Source organism: Acanthaster planci, linkage group LG15, assembly GCF_054643075.1.
Source record: "Acanthaster planci isolate LZ-2023a linkage group LG15, COTS_SCS, whole genome shotgun sequence".
NCBI lineage: Eukaryota > Metazoa > Echinodermata > Asteroidea > Valvatida > Acanthasteridae > Acanthaster > Acanthaster planci.
Genome location: NC_141791.1, coordinates 7,496,347 through 7,516,172, shown reverse-complemented (window position 1 = coordinate 7,516,172; position 19,826 = coordinate 7,496,347). Strand labels below are relative to the sequence as shown.

Here is a 19,826-nt window from a genome sequence, read left to right as displayed (position 1 = left end):
TTCATACATGAATGGATATTCATACAAGTGTGGATGAGCACAGTAAGTTTAAAAGAAATGTATTGCTAAACACTTTTCTTTACCCCAATCAGAGGGCAGTTGTAATGGTGTGCTATAATTTCTCTGGTATGGGACAGTCAAAAATAGCTGTACATGCAGGTACATCATGTGGTTGATTTATATACTTCTAAAAAGATGGCCTTTCTTTTGCATTGCACAGTATGTCCAAAATAAGTTCAACTTTCAGTTGAGCACTTGCAATGTGGTCCTGAAGAACAGTGGGATTACAATCCTGCAATCATCACTGCACAATGTCCAAGCTGGATTCATGCACAGACCAGGATCCCAAGGTTTCCAGTAAGTAATGTCTTACTTTGGTTTCCCACTGTTGAGCAGGTTTGTCAATACGTTTTCCATTGAAACCATGTGTAAAGGACTCTGAATTGGTTCAGTAAACTAAAAGAAGTGTTCCCAATACAATCAGTTGTAAGTTCGCTGTCCTTTCCTACATTGTTTTTCATTGAGGATTGTCCTTTTTTATTTATTTTTCCAGCCTTGCTAAATCAACATGCTTTAGCACTGTGGTTCATTTATTTATAGAGATCTAGCATAATCTAGTTACAGAAAGCAGGCAGTTTTTATACCACAACACCAAAACACAATTTTAATTACGTACATCAAAATTTTCAAACTGTCGATTGATAAAAAGACAAAGTTCATATTACATGTACTGCCTGCTTTCTGTAAATAGATTATGCTAGATCTCATTAAGTAAATGAACCAGAGTGCTAAAGCATGTTGATTTGGTTATGCTGGAAATATATGTGCATGTTATGTTGGATGCTTCAGGCAGAATTCAGCATAGTTTTTCACCTACATGTATCTTTATTAAGGTTACTGATGAGTACCGATTCTGTGCTTGTGGAGGGCTGCTCTCCCAGTAGCGATCAACTCGTCCCCATTGTGACCTCTGAGAAAGCTCGCTCAGATACCATCAGTCAGATCTTCAGTCTAGACTTTGAGACTAACCCACAGAGGATTGTTGCTGACACGGCTCTGGCAGTCACCACAGAACCTGTGGATATCACATATCATGAGGTGAGATTTAGATAGCAACACAATCCATACAGGTCCAGAAATCATTTTTGCTTGATTTGTAGGTGACATGTTGAATCTTTACTAACATGTTGCTTCATTGATTCCCAAATTTTTTGGCATTACCACCAAAGGTGGATATTAAGGTCATACATGCATTTATATTATGTCTCATTGTTGAAATTTCAAAAACCAGCAATTACAATGTACCTTAGTCAAAAAATAAGGGTATTTAAATTTTTTAAATGACTTTTAACATGCTTAGAATTACTGTTACTTACTTGAAATGTAAGCTTCTTCCACTGTCTTTCTATGCATTTTGATGTGTTGCACTGCACGATGCCTTGTGTATTGAAAAACCAAGTGCCCTTAGCCTGCCTATTTTGTCACAGCCATCCAGAGTCAGTTGATTCAAAGACTGAAGAGTTTCTTCAAAAATTTACTGAAGGTTCTCAATCTGCGCCTCACTGACAGAACACTGACAATTGGTAAATAAACTTCTCCACCTTTGATTCATTCCTTAGCACACCGTTTCTGAGCTGATCTCATTCCTGACAGTGCCTAACTTAGATGTTGAGGCATTGAAGTCAGTGGCTGCTACCCAACTGCAAGAACTAGCCAAAGCTGGTAAAGAAGGCCTTCTACATGCTGTAGAGAACCACAAGGTATAATCAAACACGTAGCTGCCAGTATATGTACGTGTAAGAGAAGTCGTCGGGAACCTCACATGAACTGGCTGGGATAGGCGTAGAACCTTATGTCCAAATTTGCATGTAAGAGGCACTAAAGTCTGGACAACTGATCAGGTGGGAAACAGTCTGACACGGATGCATTCAAAATGGGCAGTTTGGAAATTATTGTTCTTTCTAGCGTCCTTCCTGTAATGGGTTTTTTTCATGCTTGAAAAAAGTAAATTGCAAATTTCAGGCCAAGCTGCAACTCGGTTTGTGGTTTCAGAGCAGGGCTTTTTGAGAGCAAGGAATTAAGCGTGAACTGATAATGTGATGCATGTGTTCCAAATGATATTCTGAAAATCCCAATGCATGAAGTTACCGGTATACTCAACCCAAATTCAACGTCAAAAATACATATATCCATCTTGTGGCTACAAAAAACTTTGTTAACCACTACCAGCCGGGGACTCCGATTCGGAGCCGTATGGTTTATATGTGTGGCCGGGGTCTCCGAACTCGGACAAAGGAAACAGGGCGCTGTAACAAAAGACCGTACTCCGAACAAAAGACCAGGCTGCTGGGCATTACCGGCATTTTTCACTCTCAAAAGTGGTGATAATCCAGCATTATTTTGAAACCGTATACCAGGGTCTGGGGTATTTAGAGCAAGCGGATTACCACCGGGGACAAAAGCTCTCCACCACCGCAGTGATGAGCCACATAGCACCGCTGCATGCTAATCTGGCCCCTATTGAAAAGAGGTCAGCAGTGCACTGAGCCAGGTTCGTGAACAAAAGACAGTTGTATAACACCGCACAATCTGGGCTCTGTTTACAAGGCTGCAGGCCTGGCTGAAATATTCGGTCGTCAATGAAGGTCACCTGTCAACTTACAGTAGTGCCTAAAGATTACTCCGTGCGGCTATAAACGACTGTTAAATGGAATGATGAATTGTTGAAGGATTTTGAAAACAGAAAAAATGATAGTCATGCCGGCCCAGCATCCTCAACGTTGAAAAATGCCCCGGCAAGAAGTGGTTAAATACATTTAAGAAATCTTTCAAATTGGTATTTTGAGTGAGCTTACGGTGCTATAGTAACTAGCTACATGTAGCTACAAAGGAAGCAAGCACAGACTGGTTCTTCGCCTCACCAGGTGGCAGGTGTTAGCAACATTGGCTGCGTCTTACACAAACCTGTTTCCTTCCAGACTATACAGATCGACATTGACATGAAATCACCCAACATCCTCATACCAGAGTTTGGTTCCCTGGACAAAGGAGGCCATCTATTGGTAGTGGATCTTGGTAGCCTGAGAGTCAATAGTGACCTACAGAGCCGCCTGGAAGGCAACATGAACGCTGCTCTAGGGGTGAGTTCAAGCAGGGATTCTTCCCAGGCTGTGGGTTCTTCGCGTTTCTCATGATCTCCAAACTAATGACAAATTTTATGTTGCACGTTATTTTGAAATCTCCTCAACTCTTGGTTAAATCAGAGATTCCTGGTTATTAAGACAGGAAGAGAACCCAGCACACCAAAAATGTGGGTGTTTATTCTGCAAGATAGGAAACTTTATGATATCTTTCCTTACATGTACATGTAGCTCTGGTCAATATCTGTATGAGGCCAATGCATGCCCTCATCATTGAAAAGAGCATTAATTAGACATTGATTCAAAAATGAAATTGGGTTTTACAAAGTGACACTGAAAACAAACAGAGTAGGGAACTTTTATCCCCATGTGACTTGTGCCCTTCCCAACTTGCCTGAACTTAAACCTTAGTTTCACAGCACTTTGATGGATGGTACCCTGTTCATCCTAGTTATTATTCCTTCAAATGAAGCATGATGTCTCAGTTTTGTCCTGCATGTACATAGATCGGGAAGGAAAGAAGGAAGACTGCCCTCAGACGATGTCTAAGGGGTAGGGTTCAAACAATGTTCATTTGTTGGTTCTGTGCAGGATGCTACACCAACTGAGATTGAGGCTCGTTTATACGACAAGTTTGTTGTCAGATTGGACGACATACAGGTGTTGCTGATCCATTCAGGTGAGTGTTGTCTCAAGACTCAGGTGATAGGGCTGCTGGATAGCTCATTTTGTAAAGTGGTAGTACAGGGTTCCTTAGGTTGCTGGTTGAAATCTGTCATTTCATTTGATAAAGGTGATTTTATTCAGAATTTTTTATGGCTCTCTGCGTAAACAGCTGCACAGGTATACACCCTTTGACCAGTAAAATATTTTTGCAGTCAAAGTTGCATGTCGGCTTTAGATTACTGCGGTAGGTTTTGGTTTTCACTGAGGTACCTGTACCTGCTTTCAATTAGTTGTGCCCTTCTCTGTTACCTAGGTGATGACTGGCATGAAGCTATTACTCTGAAGGAGTCTGATTACCACCTCATCCCCAGCATGGGGCTACAACTCAATGTCTTCAACAGTGTCAAACCAGACTACAAAGCTCTCCCTCAGTGAGTAATCACTGTAGTTTTTGACACACCATGTTTCTGACTTGGTTGGGGATGTACTTCAGATGGACATGAAAAGTTTTTGAATGACTCCAAAATATTCAGAAGAGAAAGTAGGACATTAAGAAGCTTATACACGTGTTAAATGTAAGAGATCTTTGAAGGCGTAAGAAAGATATATGTGATGTAGATTTATTGATATTATTACTGAATTGGGTGAAAGTTACTGATGCAGAGTGATCAAGTGTTAAACTTTAAACATTAAGTGTGGGTCAGATCATGATCAGTATGATTCATTGCGATTTTTCTCAAGATACTCTATCTGATGGTCCATGGGAGAGTTTTGCTGAGATTCAGAGTACACTGCCTAATATGTTGATCCACACCTTTCTTTTAGAGAGAGCCACTTTACAGGAATACTGCATTATGTCTGTCACTTTCATTGCTTTGTAGCAAGCTTCACATCACATCAGTATGAATGCTTTTGTTGTGTGAGGATTTGTAGGAGACCCTTGGATGTGCCCCAGTGACCGTATTGCTTGGGGGTTATACTGTACCAAATAGTGGCATCTGCTTTTATCTGATTGACTTTTTTTCAGGCAGAAAATAGAGGCTGTACTCCCTTCCCTGAAGCTGAAAGTGTCTGACAAGAAACTGAATACTCTTCTAAAGGTAAGGGCAGAACTGAAGTCTGTATTGGTCATAAAAGGCAGCTCATAAAACTGCTAGATGTTTAGATCACCAAAGAATGTGTGGGAACTGTGTGTGGCATTACGTCTACTTCTATAGTCAAACGAAAGATGCAGTATTCATAATAGGTGATAAATCTCTGACAAGACAAAGCATGGGTCATAAGTAATGGGGATAAACTCTGTCTGAAGAATGCCTTTGTCGCCCCTCCTTTGAACAGCTTGTGTCTTGACAGAGGATTTGTGCCGGACTCAATTGTATCACTATCAGCGCTTTCTAACATGTCTATTTTTTCCTGTTTGTGTCATTTGCTGTGTAGTTTGCTCATAATTTGCCCCTACCAAGTAGCAAAGTGACTGAGAAGGGACCGCCAAGAGGTGTCATCTTAAAAATGGTGAGAAATAACATTGTGATGATTCTAAGTTGTTTAAAAATAAAGCTGTCATGGTTTCTTAGGAGCAAGACCGATATGTAGTTTTCTGTGTGTCATCTCTTGTTCTGAAAGATTTCAAGCATATTTCATTGGACAATTCAAAATTCTCTTTCTAGGATCCCAGATACATCAAGAGAGAAACCACATTCTTTGTTCTACGGAAGATCAGAAGAGCTGCACGGAGGCGAGGCATTGGGGCTGCAGCAAGAATAAAACGAGATGAAGCAGATTCTGGACCTCCAGCTGAAACTTTAGGAGCAGCTGGAGATGATTCCAGTGCACCTGGTACGTAGTTGGGCTAGGGTAAGGCAGGGGCAAGGCCCATAGATGAAGCTAGTTAGGGTTCATCAAGGGTGGAGCAGTCTTGGATCTCTGGCTGAAACTTTAGGAGCAGCTGGAGATGATTCCAGTGCACCTGGTACGTAGTTGGGCTAGGGTAAGGCAGGGGCAAGGCCCAGAGATGAAGCTAGTTGGGGCTCATCAAGGGTGGAGCAGTCATGGACCTCTGGCTGAAACTTTAGGAGCAGCTGGAGATGATTCCAGTGCACCTGGTACGTAGTTCGGATAGGGTAAGGCAGGGGCAAGGCCCAGAGATGAAGCTAGTTGGGGTTCATCAACGGTGGAGCAGTCATGGACCTCTGGCTGAAACTTTAGGAGCAGCTGGAGATGATTCCAGTGCACCTGGTACGTAGTTGGGCTAGGGTAAGGCAGGGGCAAGGCCCAGAGATGAAGCTAGTTGGGGTTCATCAAGGGTGGAGCAGTCATGGACCTCTGGCTGAAATGCTAAGAGTGATGATTCAAGTACTGTCGGTAAGTGTTGGGACAGGGGTAGTCCAGAGATGGGGTACGGGCCTGGCTACTTGGCACAGAAAGTGTGAGATGGGACAGGCACTGAATCTCCAGCTGAAAAACTCTAGGAGACGGTGGGGATAGTTTGAGTGCACCTAGTAGGCATCTTTGGCATGAGTCAAGCAGAGGTGAGGCAAGTTGGGATACAGTAAGAATGAAACAGGATAACAGACTCAAGACCTGTGGCTGAAAAACTAGGAGTGGCCTGTAATGAGTCAAGTGCATCTGGGTTGCATTTGGACTGAGTCGGACGTGGGAAAGGGTATGGATGAGGAGAAAGGAACCAGACTGATGACAACATAAGAAGAGCAGGGACATGACATTTCAGGCTCAGGTACTGGTAGACAGGGCTATGAAGAGGTTGAAGGGGGCTGTAGCATTTGGCTTAATTGAGATACAAAACAGACTTTGAATTTGGCAAATACTGAAGAGGCAACTGCATTAACACAGCAAGAGAGTAATGCGAGATGGATATTGGAGATTTGAAGGTTATTAATTGGTAGTGATTAAACTTACAACATATGCATGTCAGTGTCATGTTTTCTAGGTTAGTGACTGCCAGTGTTCAAGACTGCTTCATCCTCCCACTGCTGATAACTTCAACTGATCACTCGCATACCATCTGAAAACAAGAAGTGATACATGTGCTTTGCAGAAATGGGCTGCTGAGAGCCCAATACCTTTGACACTAACAGTCAGATATTTTCCCTGACTTCTGCAGACAGCGATGATGATTTCTACTCGGCTTCCGATCATTCCGACACCACTTTACAGCAGTGGGCAGCCGAGAGCCCCGTGCCCAGCTTTGATGACAACGACTCCCATTCTAACAGGACCAGCATACTCATCAGATTTGCCATCAGAGAGGTACAGATTTGAATTTCTGCAAAACTGATTGACTGTGTTGTGGAGTTGCATCAAAATGGAGCAGACATCTTAAAAACCTGCAAAATAGAAAAGGGAACAGGGGGTGATGGAGTGTCAGGAATCCAGGGTTTTTTGAAAATGAATTCTGTTGCTGACTCTTATTCGACATTGGTATTTGTAAACTCAAATCGTCCAAACTCTTAGGCATGATCTGTTATTTAATGCATATTATGGAAGAAGGATTTTACTGAAAGGAATTTATATTTTGTGGTTAGCGTCATTCTAGAGCGTTGAAATAAAATACAGTGCTGTGTTTATTGGATGAATAAGATCATGAATCTGATCTGATTTTAAAATACTTCTTTTCTGTCATGTATTTCAGAGTTGAATCAAATGAAAAAAAAAGTCAAGATGTAATTTCCTCTGTAAATACATTTGTTGCAAGTTTATAAATATGTTGTTGAAATAAAGTTATAAAAATAAACAGAAATAAAGTTAACAGCACACTGTAGACTGAATGCTACCATGCATCACAGTGCATTGTCTAAGAAACTATAATATCTAAAGTTGAATTGAAGAAAGGAATTATACTCATAAATTGATATTTCCCTCCAGATGGTCCTGTCAGTGTCCAGAAACCACACCTCTCCACCCACCTCTATCCCACCGACTGCCTCCTCCCATGACACAGTGGGAACCAGTGATACCGAGTACCTGTCACTCCGTATTGATTCTATGTGCATTGACGTCGCCATCAGTACCTATGGTCTGGCAGTTCAATTGGGTCTCAAGGGAGTTAGGGTCATTGATAAATTCCACATGGGTGAGTACACTGGCCAAGTGTTTTCTTAAATGCATATAACACATCACGTTTCATTCCTCTTTCTAAAGAAATGTTTAATACAGATGTTTTGAAAAATATTTATGCAAATTTAAAACTAGATAAGTCGGTTAATACCAACTTTAGATTTGCATTACTCTTTCGTGATGACTTTACCTAAAAAAGTTTGTGACTCGATTTGAAATGATGCTTGGAAACGGTGTTTTCTTGACTGTGGACTAATCAAAGACTGTACATCAGAGTCTTATTGGATTGCATGGATTACAAGCAGGTGTGTCTGTTAACACAGTAGAAATGCATCTCGTTTAATGCTCTATCAAGAATAGCAATGTTGGATTGTATCCTGACCTGTACAAGTGTTACTAAGGTACATTGTAGAACTTGTGAAATAAATGTGTCCTATCTTGATAAATGGTAACGTATGAAGGCTGTGTGTAGAAGTTATCTCTGGAGGTTGATGCATGGGTTCATATTGTGATAATCATATATATTTCTCAGGTCATGATGGGATGTACCTTCATCTTCTTAGCTCAGCCTCCAAATCTGATCTGGTGTCAGTCCTCTACAGAAAGGTAATCAAATTGCTCCCTGTTTCTTGCTAAAATGAAACTGCATTGCTTTATTCAGTAATTCAGAATTCTTTCTTACTTGTGTATTTATCCATCCACTTTTCTTGTGCAGCATCGTAATTCTTGTCCACCGATTAAATTCAGTGTTACCTTTTTATGTGGATGCACCTTTCCATGGGAAATTCCATGATAAAGATCACAATTACCCTTTGAAAAAAGTCATCATTTTCGGCATATACCTGTCCCGGTCCATTATTGTTTCACTTTTGAAATCCTAGTTCATGTTATAAGAATTCCCTTTTTTTCTACAGGTGAACCCAACTTGTCCAGATTTTGTGGCTTATTACAACGCCATGGAGCAGGCAGTAATGGCTAAAGTCACTGCTCTCAATGTGGTGTTCCATAGGACAGCTGCATTGATGCTCAAAGAATTCCTACAGGAACTAATGGACAGGTATTGACCTGTCATACTCTGTCTCAGATGTGACAAGGAGAAAATTACCAGAATAATTGGCTTTGTAGCATAGTAGAATTTTCACACAGTTAAATGTTGGAAGACAGGGTTATTATCCAAACTGCAGTTGGAAACTGACTTTGTTGAAGATTTCAAACGTTCTCAGTGATGAGCTCATTTAATCAGTTTTCCACCATTGCTTACTGCTAAGGAAGACATTTTGCATAATTTGTCTGTTGTGTTGACCAACAATTCTTGCTTAAGCTCTCTATTGTGCTACTCATTTGCATGTAGTTTCATGACCTCTGGTTTGGGTGAACCTAGTACAACTACCCAATTGGATGGAACCACCACAGATTCAGTCCCCAGTCAGCCTACTGACCCAAGAGCTAGCCAAGAATTCCCTGACCAACCTGAGCCTCAGACTACGTCACCTTCAGATGAAGGTAGGCACGAAATGCCTTCAAGATGATTGGAGAATCTGCTTCTTTTTCATACCTAATCCTAGGTATACGTCGTGAGTCTCACTTGGAAAGCACTGCATAGTATACATATTAAATGCTAAAAGTCTTTAGTATGCGTTTATGTACCATCAAAGTTCACTGGCTTGGCCACACAGAACACCCTCGACAGCACTGACCTGGATCCTAGTCACGCTGAAGACACAGTGGTGCACAAATTGTCAGTTGTTATCTTAATGCCTCTATTGTGAAATTCTAAATCTATTCCAATTTGGTTACCCACTTAAGTTGCCTGTACAAGTCTGTTACACATCCATTGATTTGGGGATATGTTTTGTGTTGGTTTATTGTTGTTTTAGGTTTACTACATTCATTCCATTGGTTCTGAGCTTCATATACTTTTAGTTTTAGTATCATTTAGTACATACATATTTTCGCATTTTTTTTACTTTCACTGTTCACAAATGCCACCCAACTATTTAAATTGATGTGAAATATGTACATTAAAACAGGAAATAATTGTGTTTGTTGTCTCAGTGTTTTGAAAGAACATGCTTGAGGGCTACTATATCCTAAAATGACAGAATATGGAAGGATAAACCAATAATTGCTCATCAATGGGAGTTGCAGTAAATCTCTATTCTGATTTGCATCAGAAAGAAATATTCGTAAACATTGCTCCGGAGTGTTACCAAAATATTTTCTTCGTTCAACAGCTCCTAAACCCCCTGAGCCACGAGGCACCACCAAGTTCTTTGCCCTTGCCAAATTGGACTACCTGTGTATATCTTTCTGTGATGTGAGTGACCTGCTCGCCAATGTGTTTGTCAGAGATCTAGAAGTATCCGCCAATGACAGAGCCAGCAGGACCACCTTGAGAGCAAGGTAAAGCTTCCAGCATGGTTTTTCTCAAATGCCTGAAAAACGTTGTTTTCTTAGTGAGCCACGCTCCTTTGAGATATGAATAGAGATATGAAGTGTGTATTTATGCAGGGTATTGGCGGGACAGGGACAGTGAACTTGCGCCAGTCCCCAGGATTTTTCCTGGGAAGGATAGCAGTCTAATGTACCTGTACTTTATTTCAGTGTGCTCAAATTTGAGCCCAATACTTCAGTCCTGATATCATTTCCCTATACATGTATGTGATTGCTCATACGTGTACATACAGTGTATGGCTCTCCCATCTGTACATGTGATGTGATCAAGCAAAATGAGTTCTTTGTCAACCCAGGCCAGTTTGTCGGATTTCATTCCTTGGAAAGGTGTACAATGTCAGCTTCATTTCTCTGAAAATCTTAACCATAAAACAACATTTAAATCAACAATAGTGGAGGTTGAAACATGAAAATATTTAAGTTTGGACATTTTATTCTGAGATGTTTCTTCAAATAAACATTCCACAAATGACTCATTTTGCTTGATCACATCTCATATGCTGTCACTTGTGCCCTTTAAAAATGGATGAAATTGTTCTTTGAAGCCTTCTTAAAAAGTGTGTAGGTCAGCTACATGTACAAGGGGTCCATATCTTCCAGCAGAATGATGTTTCAGGGTTTCTTGGCATTTTCTTCCATTCTCCTAAACTCTGTGACTAGGTAGCGTAGGGTTCTCCATAAATCCCTGTGATCCCCTTCTCACACCGCAGAAAGTGAACAAGAAGGGAAAGTTATCATTTAAGCCAGTGTGACAAGTAATAAACAATGTTGATATTATCCCACTGGTACTGTGAACGGCAGTGCTTAGTGTGTGATATGTTCATCCCACCAGCTACTCCCTGTATCCCATCCTGGTGCATGAATCGCAACAATGTTTCTGAACTCAAGTCGTTACATGTAACACGTTTCAACTGGTGACACGTCTTTGGTCTTAACAAGAAGTAGTTGTTGCAGCTGAAATGTTTCTTATTTGTCATGCAACTTAACGCATTTTGCCTAAACAGAACCCGTAATCATTCTTGCTATGAATTCCTGCCATCTTGTTTATTTGGACCTTGAAGGTTGAGGGATTTCTCCATTGAAGACCCTGTTGACAACAGTCTGTACTCCAAGATCCTGTGTCTTCAGGATCAGACCGCATTTGATGTCAAGGTAAGGTGTCAAAGACACTGCACAGTGCAGCTGTCCCAAAATCTCAGAATATCCCACAATTGGGAGCAGTTGTTGCCATGAAGACACAGAAAAGTAGTCAAAGTTTCTGCACATTCATTAAGGAACTAGCTTGGTCAAGGTTTGTACTTCGTAGGATCATTGCTTGTTCTCACATATTAAAGCAATCTGAAAAGAATACGGTGTGCTGAAGTTTAAGATTTTGTGAGGAAAGTATATACCGGTATGACAGGTTATCACAGAGTGTTAACCCCTTCGCGACGAATGACGGTAAAGAGCTGTTGTAAAAATTGAGATCCTCAGCCCGCTTTTCATCTATTATTCTCGGCCCATGCTTGAGCAAACAAGTGAAAGGAGGCAGACCCTGGCTCTTGTATATATGGTGATTGGCGTTTGTGTGCTGCCAAGAAATGAAAAGGCCAAATTTGCATCATAATCACCAGCTTCACAATAGTCCCCAATTTGAAAAGAGGCAACGGGAATGTGGAAGCGTGAGTAGAGCCGCATGCCACCGAACAATGAGCCTTTTCACTGTGTAATTCAAAGCGTGCAGAGCACGCAGGCCCATAAACCGAGAATTTGCGGTTTGGCAGGTGGCCTTCGTGGCCAAGCGAGGCTGGTATTCTCGGAGTCGGCTTTCAGAAAAAAGTTCCCGTCGTCAAGGGGTTAAGAACCCATTAGGCAGTGTCATGTCACTGATAGTACCTGTCTTTCTCTATTCATCCATCCATATTTCATAGTTTGGAATCTTCAAGAAGCTTCCAGGAACCAGACGCAAAGCCCCGCCAAAGGCCATTAGTAGTTTCTCTGAGTCAGACGGAGTGGCCTCATCGCCAACTGGACCGTCTACCAGACCGGTTCCACCTCCGGATCCAGTACATGTTGACTACAGTCTGAGGTTCCGTGGAGGCAGGATCCAGGCTGTGCTGATGGGACAGTTCATCAGGAATGTCACTGTATGTACAAAATATGTTTAAGTTAAAATATCAGGTATATGTGAAGTTATAAAGATGTACAAATAAATTGACTGGAGTGGGATTTGAACCTGCGACCTCTGGAATACTTTACTGGTGCTATAGCAACTGAGCTACCCGTCCCTATTAGTGAAGTTGTTAGTTTTTAAATAGTAGGAATTCATGAGGAATGGACCAAGTTTTGTAACCAAGCTCTGATTAGTGGGAGCTGTTGAATATATTTGCAAATTTGTTGACCAATTATGCAAGACATCACATCTCATCCTCAAGATTGTGTCTAATCATAGGCCACTTGCATAACGCAATAAGGTCCCCCCCCCAAATTAGTTCTGCTTCAGATTACATGTCTCTCTAAAATAGGGTCGGTAGGTTTTGGTCAATATTTCTGTGCTTATTGAATGGCGTGAATTGCACGAAGCTACCAAAAATTGCTACTGTGATAAAACGTTACATTAACCCTAACTGCCCAAAACCTGCCATACTCCAACAGCAGGTTTTGGCAGGTTTGGTACCGTACCTGAGGAACCTGCTGTTGAATTTTATGAGACTTGGGATGAAAGGCCCAGGGAGATGGTGTTGGATTCTGTGTGAGTTGGGACACACAGGGTTCATTGTGTGCAGTGTCCGGCTTGCTGTACCAATTGTTGGACTATGCTTGATTTTGTCAGGTTTGGTACTGTTCAGTGCAAGTCATCCTATACTGCATAGACCCATCCATACCGTATCACTCAAACTCCAACGGGCTCATTCTGTTGGAGTTTATCAGGTTTGGTACACTAACCTGCATGTACAAGTACATAGACAAGTACATGAACCTGTTGGATTTTGTGAGGTTCAGTATGCTTTCTAGTGCAGGAGCCTAGGGGGTTAGGGTTAATCGATGTAGAAATATCTACAGTCAACAATTCTTAAGAATTATTGACAATTTACACCACCATACATCTTTAAAATTTTAAACTTTGTTTTTCTAACTTACCGATACAAATTTTAGGTGCTGAAAAATCAGCATCATTTGGGAAACCGGAAGCAGAACTTTTTTTTGGCTTAATCAGCTGACCAGTCAAGAGCCCAAGCCAGCTTTGTGACCAACTGCCCTGACTGACCTATACATGGTGTCACAAAACTTGCACGTAGTATGCACACATACAGCTGACAGTCACTATGAGTGGTCTCTGTGTGTAATTTACCCGGGCTACAAGGTGTGTTGCTGAAGGAATTCATGCAGCATGCATGTGTGTGTGTGATGGGCCCCGCTGAGACAGCCTGACCCTATCAATCCTATAATAATTGTGATTGTATAGTTGTGACAGTTACAGTGATCTTTGTTCAACTTCACAACCAATATTATCACCAAGCAAGAATGTCGCTTGACTTCATACAAAAAAACAATTGACATTGCTAGCAACTTGAAGTTGCTGAACGCAATCACATTTTCATGCTAGAATATGTTTACATATCTGATCAACGATCTGAAATTTGGGGTTTTTTAAAAAGCAGTAACTGTTTCTTTGATCAAATTTTGTTTTCTCCATTTTAGACCTTCTTTCAGCCATTTATCAAGCAAGTGGAGATTATCCAAGCTAGTGAGAGCTCCCGGGTGGCTGTCCAGAAAAAGGTAGGCTGGACAATCCTTGCAATGACACTCTTGATAGATTTCTTAACTCCTTGAAGGGATTGCCTGCAAAGCTACCCTAAATCATGTCTGAATCCTGCATTGTGAATCCTGCTACGTTGTACCTCTCTCCTCCAGATGTGGATTTGATAGTATACCCCAAAAAATTCTAAATTGGTTAACAAAGCTAAATTGGTTTCCAAAGTAGGTCTAGTACTGGCAGAAGTAGAAGCCAAACTAAGTAATTCGGAAAACATCAGAAACTATAGAATAAGATCGCTGTTCACGTTTGATTTTTTTTAACAGGTATTTAGGGACTTGTACATTGTTAAATCTAAATTGTTTACTGTATAGTAGTTGTGTTTGATGTTTTCACAGTGCCATCTGACGTAGAGTTTTTCTGCGTCTCGTACTTGCAATGGCTAAATTTTTAAGTGCTTCAACAGTGTGTTAAATATTTACCCAACATAGAATCAAGGCACAGTCCCACAATTGCACCTGTGCATAACGTAACTGGCCAAATTATTGGTGAAAGGCATACTGGGTTTATAGTTAGGAGACTGAGCTCCCTGTGAAATCAGTCTGTCAGGCAAGCTGTCATCTTGAAGAAAGCAATGAAAGAAGTCCCTTTCCAGTGATGTGTCTGAAGATTCCTTTTGGGAAATTGCTGTTAGTTGTTCGTTATTAATTTAGTGAAGTGTTGTAAGTATTGAAATGATGCACATGCACGCATGGTTGCTACCGGTATAATTCATCGGTTCAGTGTACAACATTGCATCGCTGTAGTCGCCTCAATGAGGGTACGTCCCAGATGCCGAATTTGGGTGCAATTCAATGCATGACTCTGTTGCTATTGATTTTAAATCAAGACCCTCGAATGTTGTCTTTCCTTGAATATACAGCATTCATTGAGCTTTAACTTCATGAGGTTAGTTTATAAAGCACCCGTAATTAGATTTTGAGTATGTTGTTGCCTCACACGAGCATAATGCAGAAAGGATAATTGACAAACTGTATCTTTAAGCATAAGAGTTCTTTCTTCCTAGATGAAAGATCTTAGCGACGAGGGTCTCAAGATCAGTTGGTACGTCAACATCCGAGCTCCAGTCATCTTCATCCCACAGTCCCCTCAATCTACCAGCTGCCTTGTGGCTCATCTCGGTGACTTGATGCTGTCCAATAACTTTGAGGAAGTCGAGGTAGAGGGGTTGGAGTCCAAGTCACTGATTGATCACATGTCATTACAGCTGAACTCCATTGAGCTGTCAAGGTAAACCTCCTTACCCCGTAGCCCTACCTTGGTCCTCTAAGACCTCAGTCTTATTCTCAACCCCAAGTTCAATGAATGCTCTACTCTTAGTCTTTGACACAGGAAAGAAACTTTCTACTAGGAATTCCCTTGTGCCACTGTTGTGGAGTAGCTAAGCACTGACATGTGACAGGATCTCATAGCATGAGGCTCAAGGCCGTCTTTAAGTTTGTTTTACTTTGCATTGTTAGAAAGAGCAGACTCATCAACTCTTAATTTTGAGTAGATCTCAGTTTAAGCATCTTGATGTAAGGGAGCATCTTGAATGTTAGAAAGCTAGAGAACATTATTCCAATCAGGACACCTGCTCTTAATGGGAATGTTGGTTAGTGCCTTTGATAATGACTCAGCAGTGGCTCATTTTCTTCAGGAACACAGCAAATTCCAAAGAGAAAACTCAAGAGTGTTCAGTGAAGGAGCGTCCCAACTTTAAGATATACCCTAAATGGTGCATAGATTTTATGGTTCAAATATAATGAAGGTGCCTTAATATACATGTATCATGTGTAAGATTCCCTTGAAGGCCCGTGGCTTGGATGACTTGCGTCTGATTTGAAGTTGGGTCACAACTGTTACATTTGTATTTGCTTGGCAAAAACATGTTGCTATCTAAAATGCTATGTGCAATACACTGGTTGTTTCTCATCTCAGTGACTAGATTTGCTAAGTTATATTTCCTGCTTAACAGCTGTATGAGATTAGGCCGTGGGACTTAGGGTCATGTGACAAGAACTGACTACATCTTATGCCAACTTTGTTATTGTTTTGGCTGTGTCAACAGTGTAATTGCTTTGACTCAGAAGATGTTTGTCATTGTAAACAGGGGACTTGTTCAACCCAACCAGGTGCTTGGTATCCATCGTCTCTTGATTGAACCTCTGACACTGCGTGTTCATCTGAAATGGGCTGTACCCCCAGTTCACGAGTCAATTACACCACTGGATATTAGCATTATCCTGGAACACATTGAGGTAACGACCCTTACCCTGACTTAAACATCACACCTATTACTGATCCCAAGTCGTACGTTTAGTGGATTCATTTGCTAGGCTTTTGTCATTCCTTGTTGGAACTCATTTCTAAGTACTAGCAATGACCACCACGCTAGTTGAACAGCAAACGTAAAACATGCTCCAAGTAGAGCACATCAGTCAATTAAACAGGAAGCCAGTACCTTTCCAATGAGCATCGGATGAAGGCCCTACTAGATGTAACCTTGCTCCATTATGTGCAGGTGAATGTTGGTGAGCAGGATGTGGTGTCAATTCTAGCTGTCATCAATGACAACTTGCTGCACAGTGAAGGTACCCAGAGCATGGAAGGTAGGATTCAATGCAAGAATCACAACAGCTCATTATTTCAGATAACAAGGTTCCAGTTAGGCACCATCTTTAATTGCCAAATTAGTTAATTGCAAGTGAGCATTTTTACTGATATGTTCCTTCCAGGGACTAAGAAATTATGGATCTTTCCTTCTGAAAGAGACTAAAATAGTCCTATAATGTGGCAAAAATTTGGGATAAATCCTAATGCATGTATGTGTTTGCATGTCTGCACTTTTTGTTGTAGCACCAACTATCACAGTAGAGGTGCATTCTTCTGACCCTGCTGGATCTAAGATGCTCCTTGATGAACCGGTCACCCCAACCCCTGGTAGGAGTACCACTGTAGTTGATGCTGCCAAGAAGAAAGCTGTCCATGCTGAGTTTGTGCTGCAAGGAGTGCATATCACTCTCTTCACCAATGAGCCAAGACTGGTAAGACTGGAACAAGTCTAGTCAGGTGTCATAAAAGTATTTGACAAAAGCTGGCTGTTGTGGGTAGCACTTGCTTCTTAATGGAAAGAGACAGTACTCATGGGTTCTTGGAAAGTCTCCAATTGGTTTGGGACCACATTTGTAACTCAACTGCACTTAAAATTGAATTGTTAAGAACAATATAAATTGTGTTCTCTTTCAGATTGAAAACAAAGCTTTTGGTGAGATGGCTACTTCTGAGCTTGATTTATTGTTCCAAAGTAGCCTTCTTGCTTTGAATTTATGTAACCTGTGGCACAATTTTGTCTTAAGGCGTGATTCATGTTGTGATGTTGGCCTAATCTAAATTGTCTATAGAGTTGTGCATGTGTGGGTAGAGGGAAGAACAGTATATGGGATACTTGCCAGAGAGTTGAAGAAAGAAAAACATCAAGCTGCCCCTCTTTTTAGTGGGTACTAACTTCCAGAAAAGTTTAACCACCCCTGGGTTTTTTGTCTGGGTTCTCCGGTGTTCCTCCACAAAAATCATTGCTTAATCTCGGGCAGTACTCTGTGGTCATATGTACTTTGTTTGGCAACTCGTGAAGACTGATTCATACTAAGCAAGAATGCAAACATGAATGCAAACTTACACACCACATCACATCATCACATCAAATATTCGCACTGCGAAATCTCAAAAGTTGCACACAATGCAACCATAGTTATTCAAATGCAAGTTTAGATCGAGCACTTTGTGACGTGTAATTAGTGTTTTTGCCCGAAGTATGAATTGGCCTTTGGGCACCCTTGCACACATTTGATTCAAGCAAGCTGTAGTGGCATCCCTCATAATTCAGCCTTTTGGCTGTGAGTAAGGATGATCAGTCTCTACTATTAAAAAGTTAAGTTCCATCTGGCATGCCTGATTGTCAAAATTGCATATGTCATTCACTATCACCACAGCTGTTAAAGGGGTTTGATTAACATGACCCACTTCATGGTCAAGCTCCAGCCTCACTCATTAAATAGCTCATCTTATCCTAGCCTATGGGTGGACAAGGGTTGGACCAACGGGATCTACGGTACGGTCTGTCCAGCTTCCAACTGCAAGAAGTGAAAGGCTCAGCGTCAGTGTTCACAGGTGGTTCAATAGAGGTCCAGGCCACTATGCTGAGTGTCACACTGGATGATATACGACCCAAGAGTCCATTAGCCATCAAGAGGTATGGTTGTTTGAGCTGTTTGATAATTTTGCCTCTGAACAGGTTTGAAGCCTGAAAGGCACAGGTTTGTTACCTATTTGGTGAAACCCACAGATTTGACCTTTAGTAATTGAACAGCATGGAGATACTGGGGATAAATGTCCTTTCTGGATGATGAATATCCCTTTCAGTGTTTGTTTAATTTCAGCATTCTCCTGAAATCAGGCAAGAAGGGTGGCAAGGCTAAGCCACGCCCAGGGAATGGGGATTCCCCAATGATATCGCTCACATACTCAAGAAATGAACTCAACGACCAACAAGGTATGCCACTTCATGATACTAAATATGATTAGTTAATGTGGCAAACATTTGAAGGAGTGAGATTTAAAAAAAACCAAATGGTGACATTTTCAATTAGTGGAAAGCGTAGAAAAAAGTTAAATATACAAAGGATGTCTTTGAGTATCAAAATATGTCTTTTGTAAAAGTAAATAAAGAGCAGTAATCTCACAACTTGCATGTCTGATGAATAGAGGAGAATCATTTGGCAGATTTTCAAAGGCAAATTTCCTCTTCCTATTTGTCTTCTTTTGACCTCCTTACTTCTTTGTCTTCTGTAGTTGAGTTCACGGTGGATGGCATTCGTGTCAACATCTTTGTCCACTATCTCCTGGCAGTCAGCCATTTCTTTAGCAGTGCAGTGGCCAAGCCGACTGTCATGTCACCAACCAGCTCTTTCCCAGGTTCAACCTCTCGTCAGACCTCACGGTAAGACAGTAGTTTGTTGAATTGTCTGGATGGCCGTAGGTGTATTATCACATCGGACGTTGTGTTTGTTATTCTCAAAATCAGATGTTTCTGACAAATTTTGTCACATTTTTTGAAATAGTCTTTAGGCTGAATTAACAGACTTGACATGCTTACATGTATCTTTATTTAGGATATGCTGATTTGTAAAATTTGGTATTTTAAATGTAAAATGTCACCTTTGCAAAGCTATAGGACTAATGTGGTAAAACTCAAAATGCATTGTCAAAAAATGGAGACTTTCCTCACCGAGTGTGGAAGTCTTTCATCTTTCCAAAACACTTGGGATAATTTTTATTTAGAATTCTTTTCCTTTCAGATTGTGGAACTTTTATTTTCTGATGTTCTTACACAGGATGGTAGTGGAGCCAGCTCCCGTTGAACTAAGGCAAGGCACGCTGAGGGTCACAGGTCATATCAGGAAACCAGAGGTTGTACTCTTTGACGACCCAACCAGTGAGAATAGCCAGGTCCTTGTCATGAAGGTCAGTATGGGGTAAAGACAGGAGATATTGGATGGATAGCTCTACCGTGACAGAATGACAAGGCTGTTGGATTAAAGGTCCAGATAAAAAGAAGTGCAGTATTCTGATAGGTCTGGAGGGATAAAGAATTTGAGTTCAAGTTTTATAAGATTGTAACATTTTTCTGTGACAAAATTGTGCGTGCACATAAATGA

At 41.1% G+C, this 19,826-nt stretch overlaps 1 protein-coding gene across 4 annotated transcripts in view; it reads left to right on the top strand.

Annotated features, from left to right (window-relative positions):
• The window catches only part of LOC110984633 (intermembrane lipid transfer protein VPS13A-like), a 95,006-nt gene that overhangs the window by 32,510 nt on the left and 42,670 nt on the right, over positions 1-19,826 (top strand). For all 4 annotated transcript variants that reach the window (XM_087146223.1, XM_087146220.1, XM_087146221.1 and 1 more), the window contains 26 exons: positions 221-357; positions 894-1,098; positions 1,620-1,760; positions 2,979-3,140; positions 3,732-3,819; positions 4,120-4,237; positions 4,834-4,906; positions 5,244-5,318; positions 5,474-5,642; positions 6,928-7,073; positions 7,689-7,896; positions 8,413-8,486; positions 8,795-8,937; positions 9,232-9,383; positions 10,115-10,283; positions 11,396-11,486; positions 12,245-12,460; positions 14,016-14,093; positions 15,137-15,360; positions 16,223-16,370; positions 16,634-16,721; positions 16,969-17,156; positions 18,183-18,361; positions 18,549-18,661; positions 18,961-19,108; positions 19,503-19,632. In XM_087146223.1, the coding sequence (XP_087002349.1) occupies positions 221-357; positions 894-1,098; positions 1,620-1,760; positions 2,979-3,140; positions 3,732-3,819; positions 4,120-4,237; positions 4,834-4,906; positions 5,244-5,318; positions 5,474-5,642; positions 6,928-7,073; positions 7,689-7,896; positions 8,413-8,486; positions 8,795-8,937; positions 9,232-9,383; positions 10,115-10,283; positions 11,396-11,486; positions 12,245-12,460; positions 14,016-14,093; positions 15,137-15,360; positions 16,223-16,370; positions 16,634-16,721; positions 16,969-17,156; positions 18,183-18,361; positions 18,549-18,661; positions 18,961-19,108; positions 19,503-19,632 (3,663 nt within the window). The remainder of the gene's footprint in view (positions 1-220; positions 358-893; positions 1,099-1,619; positions 1,761-2,978; positions 3,141-3,731; positions 3,820-4,119; positions 4,238-4,833; positions 4,907-5,243; positions 5,319-5,473; positions 5,643-6,927; positions 7,074-7,688; positions 7,897-8,412; positions 8,487-8,794; positions 8,938-9,231; positions 9,384-10,114; positions 10,284-11,395; positions 11,487-12,244; positions 12,461-14,015; positions 14,094-15,136; positions 15,361-16,222; positions 16,371-16,633; positions 16,722-16,968; positions 17,157-18,182; positions 18,362-18,548; positions 18,662-18,960; positions 19,109-19,502; positions 19,633-19,826) is intronic.